This window comes from Amphiura filiformis, chromosome 5 (assembly GCF_039555335.1).
Source record: "Amphiura filiformis chromosome 5, Afil_fr2py, whole genome shotgun sequence".
NCBI lineage: Eukaryota > Metazoa > Echinodermata > Ophiuroidea > Amphilepidida > Amphiuridae > Amphiura > Amphiura filiformis.
Genome location: NC_092632.1, coordinates 8,734,431 through 8,748,515, shown reverse-complemented (window position 1 = coordinate 8,748,515; position 14,085 = coordinate 8,734,431). Strand labels below are relative to the sequence as shown.

At 36.0% G+C, this 14,085-nt stretch overlaps 1 protein-coding gene across 1 annotated transcript; it reads left to right on the top strand.

Annotated features, from left to right (window-relative positions):
• The first annotated feature begins 913 nt into the window (after window positions 1-913).
• On the top strand, window positions 914-12,170 carry LOC140152573 (UDP-glucuronosyltransferase 2B15-like). Its single transcript, XM_072174964.1, has 5 exons — window positions 914-1,926; window positions 6,996-7,212; window positions 7,967-8,186; window positions 8,961-10,008; window positions 10,258-12,170. The coding sequence occupies exons 1-4, from the start codon at window positions 1,051-1,053 to the stop codon at window positions 9,238-9,240; spliced, it is 1,593 nt and encodes a 530-aa protein (XP_072031065.1). The 5' UTR covers window positions 914-1,050; the 3' UTR covers window positions 9,241-10,008; window positions 10,258-12,170.
• Window positions 12,171-14,085: the final 1,915 nt, after the last annotated feature.

The window sequence follows — 14,085 nt, the reverse complement described above, 5'->3', positions numbered from 1 at the left end:
TTATACAAATAATAGGTACTCAGGCCCGTAACCAGGGGGCGCTGGGGGCGACCCAAAAAGTCCCATTTGCGAGCGTAGCGAGCGAAAAAATACATTTTTGGTCAAAAAAGGGAAAAAGTAAACTTTTTCAAAATCCGTCCCTAGTCCAAAAGGTCCAAATTTGAAAAAGGCCCACTTTTTCAAAATCAGCCCCCCCCTCCCAATAAATCCTGGTTACGGGCCTGCAGGTACTTCAGGTTTCAGAATCAATTCAATGGCACCATTTGGCAAACCTATTTGTTACAGAAAATTTAGAATCATTATCATACAAGTGGAAGAAATTTGTATGATAATTTGTATAAACCATTGCTATTCAACTGTTTAATTATTATAAACCAGGGACATGGTTGTCATATTCATGTATTCATTTCACTTTTAAGATTGTACAATACATAATATTATTATTAATAATGTTATATCCTGGCGTTGTATAGTGCGATATGTGGGGTAACATTAGCTAGGGGTGTGCGTGGGTGGGGTGGAGGCTGTATGTATGTGGGGTGGGGTACATGCGGGTGTGTTTTATGAAAATCAGTTGTGCAAACATGGAATATTTGGGTGTGTGTTTAGGCGCGTAGTGTGTGACATGGTTAAATAGCTTGTGACGTGAGTCTTATACAAGTTATAGGGGTCTTTCTGGCACTTCAAGCACACGCACTGTTTGTTCAATCCACTCTTTAAATATGTTTTTTGGTTTTTTTATAATGTACTACCAGACGTGTTATTGTAGTTGTATGTTGGATGCATTGCACGTGATCAATGTGCATATACCGTTACATAAGTGATTCCATAAATTGTTTGGTCAAATGGATCAAGGAGATCACGCATTGAAAAAGTTGCAAAAAAGAATTCATATGACGTAATCAGTCAATCGATTATTATATCGCAGACACTGATTTCCTCATTTGCTCTATGACATCACCTCAGCTAGCATCATCAACATCCACAGGCCTGATCATCCAACAAGTCATACAAATTTGGATTGATGTGTTTTGATTTTGTCTCAGTACGATGAAGAATATGATGATGTCATTAGATGGAATATTGCCGCAACTATTTTTATGCTTCTATTCACTTCATTCTGTGTGCGCCTATGATTTTCTGATTCATGGTGCAGATGGCAGTGGAAGTCATTACTATGTTGCAACTGCGATAGGAAAAGAGTTGGTCTATAGAGGCAACAATGTCACTATACTTGTCAGCGATATGTATTCCAATTCCTCGTCTAAACATGACGATAATTCACATCTGTTTGATTTCATTGTTTATAAGTCTATGGTAACGGAGAGAGAATATCAAGATTTAATGACACGGATCGTTAAAACGGCTTTATATGGTGACATGATCTCAATGATAAAAGTTCTCGAATTAGGTAATGTTTTAATATTCGATCAATGCAAATCTGTACTGGTTGACGATGCCGTAATTCGTCGACTTCAGCATCAAAAGTTTGACTTCATCATTGGTGACTCCTGGTGGGCCTGCATCGCGCTGGTGGCTCAACTTCTAGATACTCCATTTGCGCTTCTGTCGCCAACTGCAGTGAGCATGTCACTACACTCTCAGGTCAATGTATGTCCTACAAATCCAGCATATATTCCTGAACTAGTTTCTGGTCTTGATACAAAAATGAATTTCATCGAACGTGTTTCAAATACTGTAATTCTAAGTATGAATTTCATCGCGTATAGACTTTGCTTACCACCTTACGATCAGTTAAAAGTTGATCTTAACATTAAACCAGAAATATCAACGTATGAGGCTTTAGGGAAGGCTGAATTGTTTTTTGTTAATACTAACTTTGTGCTTGATTTTTCTCGGCCTTTAATGCCACACGTGGTTCCAGTTGGAGGATTAACAACGAAACCATCACGCCCGCTGAACGAGGTAAATTTATTTATTTATATATTTATTTATTTATTTATTTATTTATTTATTTATTTATTTATTTATTTATTTTTATTTATTTATTTATTAATTAATTAATTAATTAATTAATTAATTAATTAATTCATTAAGTTATTTATTAATTAATTTATTTATTTATTTATTTATTTATTTATTTATTTATTTATTTATTTATTTATTTATTTATTTATTTATTTATTTATTAATTAATTAATTAATGTATTTATTTATTTATTTATTTATTTATTTATTTATTTATTTATTTATTTATTTATTTATTTAAACATACACTTTTGTAACAGTAAATTACACAAATATTATACAACGGTGACAAAGTAAAAGTAAAACTTATTGTACAGCAAAAAAGCAAAAAAAAAATATATATTGAATGACAAATGAATGAGGAAAACACACAACTGCCTCGACCCAAGATGACTTGAAGTGCGTTTACGGCAATAACAAAATATTATATACAATAATAATTAATATAGGTTATATTAAACAAGCAACGCAGAATTTAGCACATACAATTATTAGTTCTGAACCGGTACGGCCATGGCCGTACCACTTTTCAGCCTTACAAAAAAAATTGAATTTTTTTTAACAATTAAAAAAAACCACACAAAAATAAAAACAAAAACAAGAAAAACCATGAGAAACCTGGAAGAACTGATATAGTCCCACTTTAGGAGCTTGCAGACTCTGTTGCCAGGGACTTATGAAGGCATTAGAATTTCTATGGTAAATGACATAAGTGGTTTGATATTTAAATAGCTGGGCGGACCCCAACGGTAACGATTTGCTTCGGTGAACTCACTGATTCTTACTGTTTATGAAAGTGGGGATTTACATGAACAAATCGGATCACACCTTTAAGGGTGTTTTATATAACTCATACAAAGATTCTTATCATTTGATTGGTCAATTACTATTGAAAGAATGAACAGTTTTACCAACCCAAAGTGTTACAATTAAACAAGACAACAAATAAATACAAATCCCGACCTACACCCATCGAATGTGTGCCATCGGCCCAGTCATCGGCCCTCAGACACACACACAGGTATAGAGTTCTGCAGCAGCATGTTTTGTTGACATTAAATACTGTTTACTTCATTTGACAGTAACTAATCCATAAATTTGACAACTCAAATACAAAGGATATCAGTTGGCAATCTTAATGTTATGCAATCAAGTTTACAACACTGTCAGTCTTACAATGAGCAGAAAGTCACTGAGTTACGCAATTCAAGTACCAATATTGATTACTTCAAGTGGCCTGCTGCAATCAACCAGAAATGACCTGTATGATTTTCATGTTATTTTGTAATAACAAAACCATGTTTTCCTTGATTTTGGTATGAAAATGAGCAAATAGAATTCAATGTCTTGCCAATTTGGAGTTATTAAGGGCAACTAAAACTGATATTAGGTAAGTTTTATCTGTTTGGAATCTGTATTGCCTGTTCTGAAGGAATTAATGCAATGTAAACAAACCCATCTATGGCTGATGTGGACATTGTGTAGTGCTTTTCAGTACCCTGTTTTCCATGGGTGACTGTAGGAACCCATGGATTCGATCCATGTAATCCCGACCGGCACACAACCCAACTTGAAAAAAAAATAGCATGGGAATGTGCCGGCATGGGAATCGAACCCTCGACCTTCCGATCTTTTCAGATTTTCAATTTTTAATATCGATGTCAGCCTGACTACTAGTGCTACCAGGCGGATGTGAGTTCATAAGGGCAATGTCGGGGATTATAGGTTACAATCGATGGGGAGAGATGAGGTCCGACCAGGTCCGACCTAGTCTCCTACACAGGTTACGCTCCCCGTGGAGGGGCGGAACCAAACTGGCTGATGTGGAGACTAAGCCAGTTTGCGTCGGTCTGATACTCGTCTTTGACCATGCGCAGATCTGGCTGGTCAGGAAGATATTTAATATCCCGAATTTATAATATGCCTACCAGTTCCATCTATAACCGATTTGCTAGAGAATATTTGTTACCATGTTTAATAAATTCGTATTAATCGTATAATAAAATGTGGCCAAATGTATATTTGTGTACATAGTGTTTGGATCCACTCTTCTACGGACTTGGCTACTAAGCATGTCGGGAAGGATATGGCGGTATGCTGACCTGGGTCAATATGTTCTGGGCAGATGAGGTCCGACCAATTGCCTACGACCTTGTGTGCGATCATGTGTGACAGGCAATTCCCGATAATAATAGAAGTTCCCTGGTACTACTAGGAATCCACACTGTGGTAGCATAGTAATTGATGGTGGGACTTATTGTTCTCCATAAAATGTCACCGTAATAGACACAATTTAAGTTATCAATTGATTACAGACTTAAGGTTGGTCTGAACCCTGAAATTGTGGAAACTTTCGGGCCTCATAACTGCTAAATTGTTGGTCTAAAGTATATAAAAGTATACATATTTAGAATGGCAAAGACTTGATAAGTTCATCTATGAGGTCAAATTTGGGCCAAAATGCTCATAAATTAATTTTTAAAAACTAGATAAAAATATCTAGGAGCCGTTTTTTAATTTTCTTGAATTTCGACCAACTTTCGAAATTTGCACCAAAAATGGTCAAAAAATGCTGAATTTTCAAAAAAAAATAAAAATTAAAAAGCCCGATTTTCGCCCAAATTTCAAATTTTGGTCAAAATTCAAAAAAATATAAAAACGGCTCCTAGATATTTTTATCTAGTTTTTAAAAATTAATAAAAAAAAACAATTTTGGCCCTAGAATTTTTTTGGTAGGATGTACGAAATAGAAGGGGAGAAAAAACTCCAGTTTTTTGGGATTTGGGGCCCAAAATGAGCATTTTGGCCCAAATTTGACCTCACAGATGAACTTATCAAGTCTTTGCCATTCTAAATACATGTATGTATACTTTTATATAGGCCTACTTTAGACCAACAATTTAGCAGTTATGAGGCCCGAAAGTTTCCATAATTCCAGCGTTCAGACCAACCTTAACGTAGGCCTACGCAATTAGTCTATTACCTTTTTTAATTACTTCTTGAATGTGAAAGTGATCTGAGATGTTACGAGATATATGTTTACGCCTAAATACTTATATGAATCAACTTCTGATATACACTAATTTCTAATCGAAAAAACCTAATTTGCTTCATTCAATGAAGGAAATTTTTTAATATCGATGTCAGCCTGACTACTAGTGCTTCCAGGCGGATGTGAGTTCATAAGGGCAATGTCGGGGATTATAGGTTACAATCGATGGGGAGAGATGAGGTCCGACCAGGTCCGACCTAGTCTCCTACACAGGTTACGCTCCCCGTGGAGGGGCGGAACCAAACTGGCTGATGTGGAGACTAAGCCAGTTTGCGTCGGTCTGATACTCGTCTTTGACCATGCGCAGATCTGGCTGGTCAGGAAGATATTTAATATCCCGAATTTATAATATGCCTACCAGTTCCATCTATAACCGATTTGCTAGAGAATATTTGTTACCATGTTTAATAAATTCGTATTAATCGTATAATAAAATGTGGCCAAATGTATATTTGTGTACATAGTGTGTGGATCCACTCTTCTACGGACTTGGCTACTAAGCATGTCGGGAAGGATATGGCGGTATGCTGACCTGGGTCAATATGTTCTGGGCAGATGAGGTCCGACCAATTGCCTACGACCTTGTGTGCGATCATGTGATCACACACACCGACATCGCCTGGCTAATAATTATTTGATGCAGCAGAGATATTAAAATAAATACACGGGATCGATACACGTGAATTGCTATGCACGATTTTGATATCAGACGAAAATCTTCGGATACCGGGTTGGAAAATGATGAATATCTCCCGTAAATGATTTTTTCTCAAGAAACCAGATGTGGTCTCATACACTTGAAAATACGTGTTGAACAGATATGATAGTCGTTAGTTTGCGCTTTGAGGAAAAGGCCATGCGTCTTGAACTCAAAATCTGACCAAAATTCTAATTTTATATTGCGTTGGTCCTGTATGGACTACAGCGCATAGCTGCACTCACTACAGTGGAGGCAGTATAGCTCAGTATGACCATTGACCGCAATGTCGTATACAAGCTTACTCACACAGCGAGAAATCAATTACCCCAGCTATCGTCAGTAGCCTTAGTCAGGTCACTTGGCTACTGCCTCTCATATTAAAGGTCGGAAGAAAATTGTCATGCATGGCTGTGGATTCAACCTACCATGGCGATTTCTACCATGAAGATATAGGGGCGATGACACTGTGCCACAGCTACTTCCAACAACAACAAGACCCATTCAGTGATCCCAGCGCAAGTGTAAACAAATTAAAATTGTTTATGAATTGCTTGAAAATGAAGGATAAGTCATTCATATTGTCATTTCACTCATTTGGTGTTTTTGAAATGATTAAAAAAAAACACGAAGAAAACAGCAGTATTGACGAAGTTGAAGCCCCAGACAAATACATGTAGGCTATAGCTAATTTATATACTGTAAGTATATAAATTACAGATTCATGTAAAATGTCTTATTTTGTCTTAAATACACGGCTTTTGACTGTATCACTAGCAGGCTATGTTAGCACATCTATGGCAATGACAAAGGTACCAAAATCTGAATTCTGATGATTTTACGATCATCTGGATGAGCAAATCACTGAAGACTTTTATTTTGCATACCTTTGCCCGTGATCGCATTTGACTGTCATCAGTGGGCTTGTGATCGGATTCACTACTTTGCTTTGTATGTAATTGGTTTGAAAATTATGGCATTTGTCATTTATACTATGTATTTTTGAAGTTGTGAAATAAATGTTTCTTGAATTGAATTGAAATTGAAAACATAGTAATGGAAAGCCGCCCTCTAATTTGCATATTTGCATAATTAATGAGCTTATTTGCATAAATAATGCATAGGCCTATTGACAAGTAGCTACAAGTGTGCTTTGCTCTACTCAATATGTTTAAAACATGCTTAGAACACTTCCATAATGCCTCCAATACCACCTTAATAATGAGCCACATCACATTTTCATTGTTTTACTTACAGGAGGTAGAATCGTTCGTGCAAAGTTCCGAGGATGGCGTAATCATCTTCTCCTTAGGGGGTTACTGTTCTATAACGGAGCAACCTATGGCGGATATGTTTGCGGAGGCTCTTTCACAAGTATCGCAAAATGTCATATGGAAACGTCGAGGAAAAGCACCCCAAAGGATACCGTCTAATGTCAAAATGATGGATTACATACCCCAAAATGATCTTTTAGGTAGGTAAATGTAATATGGTAATAATTAATTGCGCAGACGACTTCATTACTATACTTAGTTGGAGTGTTAGCGTCAAATCACACTGACCTTCGTAACCTGTTTTAACTCTCAAACATGAATGGGATCTATTCAAATTTGAATATTATTTTTGAATAGGCAACTTTGTACGTGGGACACTTAAGAAAATATATTCAAAATGAAGAGAAGTTTCTAATCAAATAAATGATCCAAAAATCTATTCAAAAAATTAATAAGTCCCTTACCTAATGCAACACATGTTGATGAGGTGCAAAGGGACTGGCCTATTGATCAGTGCTTGAGCGAACTATGACCATCGTCTCGGACCACTACACTGTCCAATGGCCTTATTGTGATGTGGCGGGATGCGTCGGGCGAAGGACATGTAGGATATCGGCAGGGGAGTAGCAAGCGGGTGAACGAAGTCCAGAGGCCCCGTGGGTTGAGCAAGAGGACGATAGGCCTATATGGGTTAGGCCATTAGGGTAGGGGTAGGGCTGATGGGCTCCTCACTGCTTCTTGTCCATGGGCACGCACGGGCCTCTGGATATCGATCACAACAAATAAGTCCTTTGCTATATACATGAAATAGCAACATATAGCAACATTTTTACTAGGATACTTTCTTGTTCCAGCAATCTGTGATCTTTAGTTCCAGCACTCTCTGATCTTACTTGTTCAAACACTCTCTGCTCTTACTATCTCTATAAGATTATGGATATATTCTCTTCACAGGTCATCCCAAGACTCGACTTCTCATTTACCAATGTGGCATTAATGGCGTCTTCGAAGCACTCTACCACGGTGTACCAATCATCTGTATACCAATTTTCCTCGACCAGTTTGACAACGCGCAACGTGTAGTTTCTAGAGGCATAGGACTCCGACTAGATATAAAGACGCTGACAAGTAAAGAACTCCTGGATGCTATAAATACCGTGCTTGGTGATGAAAGGTAAATACACGGAACCCTGTCAAGGCCAGTGTGTAGTGTGTATATAGTCCAAACGCTGCGTTTTTAGCTCTCCACTGCGATTTTTGGTTATCCTCTGCGATTTTCGGTTATCCGTTGCGATTTTCGAATATCCGTTGCGATTTTCGATTAGTCCACTTCGATTTTCGGTTATAATAATACGACATAAAATAATAAACCGGCATTTATCCACGCTTTCTGGATGATTGTATCCCTCAAATTAAGTGCGCCACGGGCATGACGGGTCGATATGCTGCCAAGCCCCTAAGGGCAGCGCAAGTTTTCCTCAATGCTGAGTTCACAACTTTTAGGTGCCGATATTGCTAGTCTGGTACACGGGACCACCATTTTACGTGACTCTCCGAACCGTGTCCCCATTGTATGTCTGCACGTTAATGGTCACAATGAGACCCGGCAAAGAGTGGGATAGAGCAGAAATGAGAAGGCTCATGATCTTACAACCTTCCGAAGTTCCGACCGATATCATTGCGCACCAGACTACACAACTATACATCTTTGCACGTCGCTGGCTGCGGCACTTTCAGTTAGTAATCATTTTGGTGTTACCAGATTGGCCAGACTTATCCGTTGCGATTTTCGGTTATCCTCTGAGATTGTTCCTCCAGATACTGAGATTGACCTGATCCTCAGAGAAAAAGATAACCAAGGCCTCTGCCCAAACTTGTTAAACCGGTGTGCATTGCCATACAAAATACATGTATTGAAGTATTTTATAACTTTTTTCTTTTTAAACAGTTTTAAATCTAACATGGAGAAATTGTCCGACATATTCCGCGATGACGATAAGACACCTGCTGAACGAGCTGCTGACTGGGCCGAGTTTGCTGCAAGACACAATGGCACGAAGCATCTACGATCTGCAGCGCATGATTTAACCTTTATGCAGTATCATTTGATAGACGTTTGGGCATTCATTATTGGGTGTATAGTTTTGTTCTTAGGCTTGCTTATCACTTGTTGTTGGCTTACCTTAAGGCTTTTATGTGGTTCTTCTATAAAGATCAAAAAAGATTAATATAAGATATTTATATTTGTTTTTGTTATTGTCGTTCATATAACCAATGTGACCTATTATATAGGCCTAACCAGCTGCGTCTTAACGTATTCTTCTACATTGAGGCTGGCTTTCCCTTTTAAAGGGAATTTTTATTAAATAAACGTATCTTGTCCATGTAATTGAATACATGAATACAAAACCCACCCAAGACCATGGACTCACAACTAATTGTATGCACTCGTGACAATCTTAAAATAAAGTGAAGATAAGTTTACCGTGTGAGTTTCATAAAATCATACTGTCAAATTTCTTATGTTTGCATTCAAAATTCCCAATATTTTATGATTTAGGGCCTAGAAGGAAGGGGATATGATTTCCATAATTCTTGTTGTAGTTAATAATACCATTTCTCTTGCCAGAAATATTAGATAACTATTTTAGATAGTATTGTTATTACTATTTTATCACGATAACACTGTGTATATAAAATCTAATTTTTAGCTACAACAATAATGTGTATGTTATATAGGCTATGTATGGTCGTAATGCATCTCATAATTCAAGTACTTCATCATAATTATCATAAATAAGCAGGCTGTTTTTGTATACTTCAAGGTACTTGTTTTAAAATCAAAATTAATATTTATAATCTTGTTATTCATGACCATGTTAAAAGGACTCAAGAAGGCTTCTATTCCTTACTACAGTTCAAAGCAAAGCTTAATTATGGAGTACTAGTAATTAAGTGCAGGAAAGTTGTAACTAACTCGGTGTTTTATTACTTAGGCAATAGGAACAAACTTGTTCGATCTTTCGATCGACCATCGATGCTTGGTCGATCCTTATTATTTATGAAATCAATTAATTTACTATTGTTAATTGTGATAAAATAGTAATTTGTTCCTGAAGGGATATTGGCCAATTTAAATTTGGCGTTAATTCTGATTAATTAGTTGATAGTTCATTAATAACAAGCATCGAAGCACCATCGACGGTCGATCCAAAGATCGAACATAATTGTTTCTGGTGCCTTAGCCGAACTGTTCATGTGTCTTTAAAGGGCATGTATTGCATTATATCATTGGCACGCTAATATTATTATTATAAGCACAATGAAAATGACTCCTTTTTTGAGAAAATAAGACGTTTACAATTGATATTCCGCAAAAACCAACTTAAGCGGTGAGTTCCTTCGAACGAGACAGATTTGGCCTAGAAAAAGGTGACGTCATGAAATGAGATGTGCCCGCTTTGAGAAAAGGGACTAAACGCTCTCAATGGACAGAACGTATACTGTTGTTGTTCACAGGAAAAAACTCTAAATTAAGTATTACAAATTTAATGGTTTTTAAACATGGATAAAATCAGCCGCTTCTTTTTTATATATTAGTAAATTGTGATATTACAATTCATATGTATATCAATATCATGAGAAATATTAGGCCTAATAAATAATTAAATAATTTGAGCTTAGAATTTCATCGTGATCATCTGAGACTAGCATATAAACGTCCACAAACTCATGTATCTGATTTCACTGTGCGATATCAGTTGGATGAAATATTACAAAGCAAACGCATAGTAACAATACTGTGTGGGGTTTGTTCCCGAAATGAGAACAATAGTCTGCATATTGTTATGCAGCATTGTTATGGTAAATAATAGTACAACTTATTGTTGCTAATGTCAAACTTGTCACACAAGTAAATGAGAGCATGATATAGACGAATCCAATTTCACGCATTCCTACACCTCAATAGCAGCCATAGCTGGGTCCCCGTCGGCTCCATCTCACCTAAAATGTGAAATGATGCGGCCCTGGAGGGTGTTTTAAACTGCATTCTATCACCCGTATTACACGTAGACAAAAGAATGACGACAGTTTACAACACAAACGAATCTAACATCGATTTTTAAGCGGCTTTAATCCACCGGCACCCAATTGGGCAGTCACAACACCAGTTTGGTGCTGCGGGGACCCAGTAATGGCTGACCAAATCCTGACCATGACTTGGCTCGTTGGATTCGTCTATAGTGTCCGCTTCATTTACCTACGTCACCAGCCAAACGGGGGAAGAACACGTACGCCTCAGAGTCAAACGGGGGAAGAACACGTACGAGGCTGAACTTTACCCATACAATTTCTCCTTTTTCAGGAGAAATACGCATAAAAAAAATTGCAACGAGTGTCAACTTGTAATGTAATAATTATTCTCTTCGAATAGAGATAAACTTGTTTTTGCAATAGACCTCACCTTTAAGACTGGTAAAATAACTTATATAAAATGTTTGCATATATACGGTGTACCATGAGGGACATGCAAACTTAAAATAATTTTTGCAAACTTAAAAATAAACTCAAATATTATTTTACAAACTCAAATAATTTTTTACAATCTCAAATAATTTTTGCGAACTTTTTTTTTTACAAACTCAAATAATTTTTGCTAACTTAAATTAATTTCTGCAATCTCAAATAATTTTTGCAAATTCTAATAATTTTTGCAAACTCAACTGATTTGAGTTTTAAAAAAAAAGTTTGTATGTCCCTCATGGTACATCGTACATTTATCAACATGTCCATAATCCATTTATCGTTTTAATAATAACTCAATCCCCCCCCCCAAAAAAAATTCCAGAACGACTTTCTTGTAATTACAGCTCCAATTGTCTTATTTTATAAAGATAAATCAGTTTCCATGAAAACAATAGTTGAAACATCCTTAATTTTATTCTCGTTTATACAATATAAATAATAGTGATCCAAGAATATATGTCAAAATTAAATAACAAGCAGCCAATACCTGTACTCTTTAGCTCTGATTTGAGACCTTTGAAAAGATCTGTTGCAAAAGCCCTTACATCCTTTTTTGGCTGAAATTGAGTTATTGACATGCCATTATAGTGTGGATAAAAATACACATTTTGGTTGGTTGTTTGACCTTCATACCACCAGGAAAGTTGAAAAAGAAGGAGGGAGAACGGAATTATATCCTTGAGATAATCCCGTAGGTAATCCTGTCGCACCAATTCATAGTCCTTTATTCTCAAGTAGTTACACATCTACTTGAAAGTAGCCTTTGATGTGATGTGTGTTGCCGACTACGGTTGATTAATTTTCACTCCAGAATTGAAACCATATCCAATGTTTCTATAGAGAATCCACCCTAATTCAAGAAATTTGCACCAAAAATGGTCAAAAAATGCTGAATTTTCAAAAAAATCATAAAAAAGCCCGATTTTTGCCTAAATTTCAAATATTTTTGGTGAAGTTGGTCAAAATTCAAAAAATAAAAAAACGGTCCCTAGATATTTTTCTAGTTTTTAAAAATTAATAAAAAAAATTTGGCCCAAGAATTTTTTTTTTTACGTTGCACGAAAAAAAAGTGGGCCAAAAAACCGTTTTTTGGGATTTTGGGCCAAAAATGAGCAAATTTGACATCACAGATGAACTTATCAAGTCTTTGCCATTCTAAATATGTATACTTTTATATACTTTACACCAACACTTTAGCAGTTATGAGGCCCGAAAGTTTACATAATTCCAGGGTTCAGACCAACCTTAAATGAGATATTTCAATTTTTCTTTTTGATTTTGAAAGCATTACTCAAGTTACATAAAGTAGAGCAAACAAGTGGGCTCAAATTTGATTGCAAATGTGGTTTCTAGAAAAGGGGCAAATTTATTTTGTTGCAAAAGCCCTTACATTCACAAAAGGCGCGATATAAAATAAATAATAAAATAAATAAGAAGGCTTGAAATTTGTACCAAACCTATTCTTTTAGTTTCTATTCATCAACACTTTATCTGAACCCAAATTTAATCAAATCGAAGTAATAGCTGTTTTTCTCAAAAAGTCAAAAAGTGGATGTAAGTGCTTTTGCAACAAAGCTCTTCATTATTTGTTGAAATTGGTTGAGAATTAAAAAAAACCGGTGATCTAAAACCTAATAAAGAAACGAAATCAAAAGTTGCACTTTTGTGTTCTAATCAATGAAAGCACGCCACTAATTTTAACGTGCTAATCAATGGAAGCATGACGCTTGTACTCTTGTTCGCGAACGCTTTGTGTGCAAATCAATAGGGCATGCAATGGAGCAAACTGCAACTAATTTAAATTGGTATCTTCCTTGTGTTTTCTGGGTTTTTGGATCGTTATTTTATTTCTAGAACAATTTCAACAAATGAGGTATCAAATTCGAGCTAAAGGTTGCAGCTATTGGCTGCTGGTTCCAATTATGACATATCTGTCTTTGTTTAGGATATATACAGGGGTGAACATAACTAGTACCTTAATTCTTTGGCTTACTGTATATACCATTGGGGTACACCTTAATTGGTTACAAGATTAAGATTTATTTCAAATAATAAACATGTTAACCAAACGGCTTGTCGTCAGACCAACATTCTCACTTTTTTGTGATATGATTTTTTTCTGCCATAACTAAATAGCTACATAAAAATACAGATTTTGAAGTGCATACTTACTTATGACCCGATTCTTGTTGTCATTTATAGCTAGAACTCGATAAAATTACATCGATTAATCAGAATGCAAAAACTGATAAAAACTCTGTATAATTGTACAAATTGCACACAGGTGCCTACAATTTCATAAAATTATAAAAACTATATATATATAAGGTTATATAAAAGGTTCTGACAACATTTGCAACGTTTTATCCCCTCTATATAACCCGACATTTAAACGTTTTGTGTTTGCTAGGGAAACTGCTTTAATTTCCTGGTCATTAGTGTGGTTAAAACTTGAATATTATCATGATTATAGAAATATGTTTAAAGCACGGATTTTCAACTCTCACTGCACGGATTGTTATTCTCACTGCACGAACGTGCCAGGA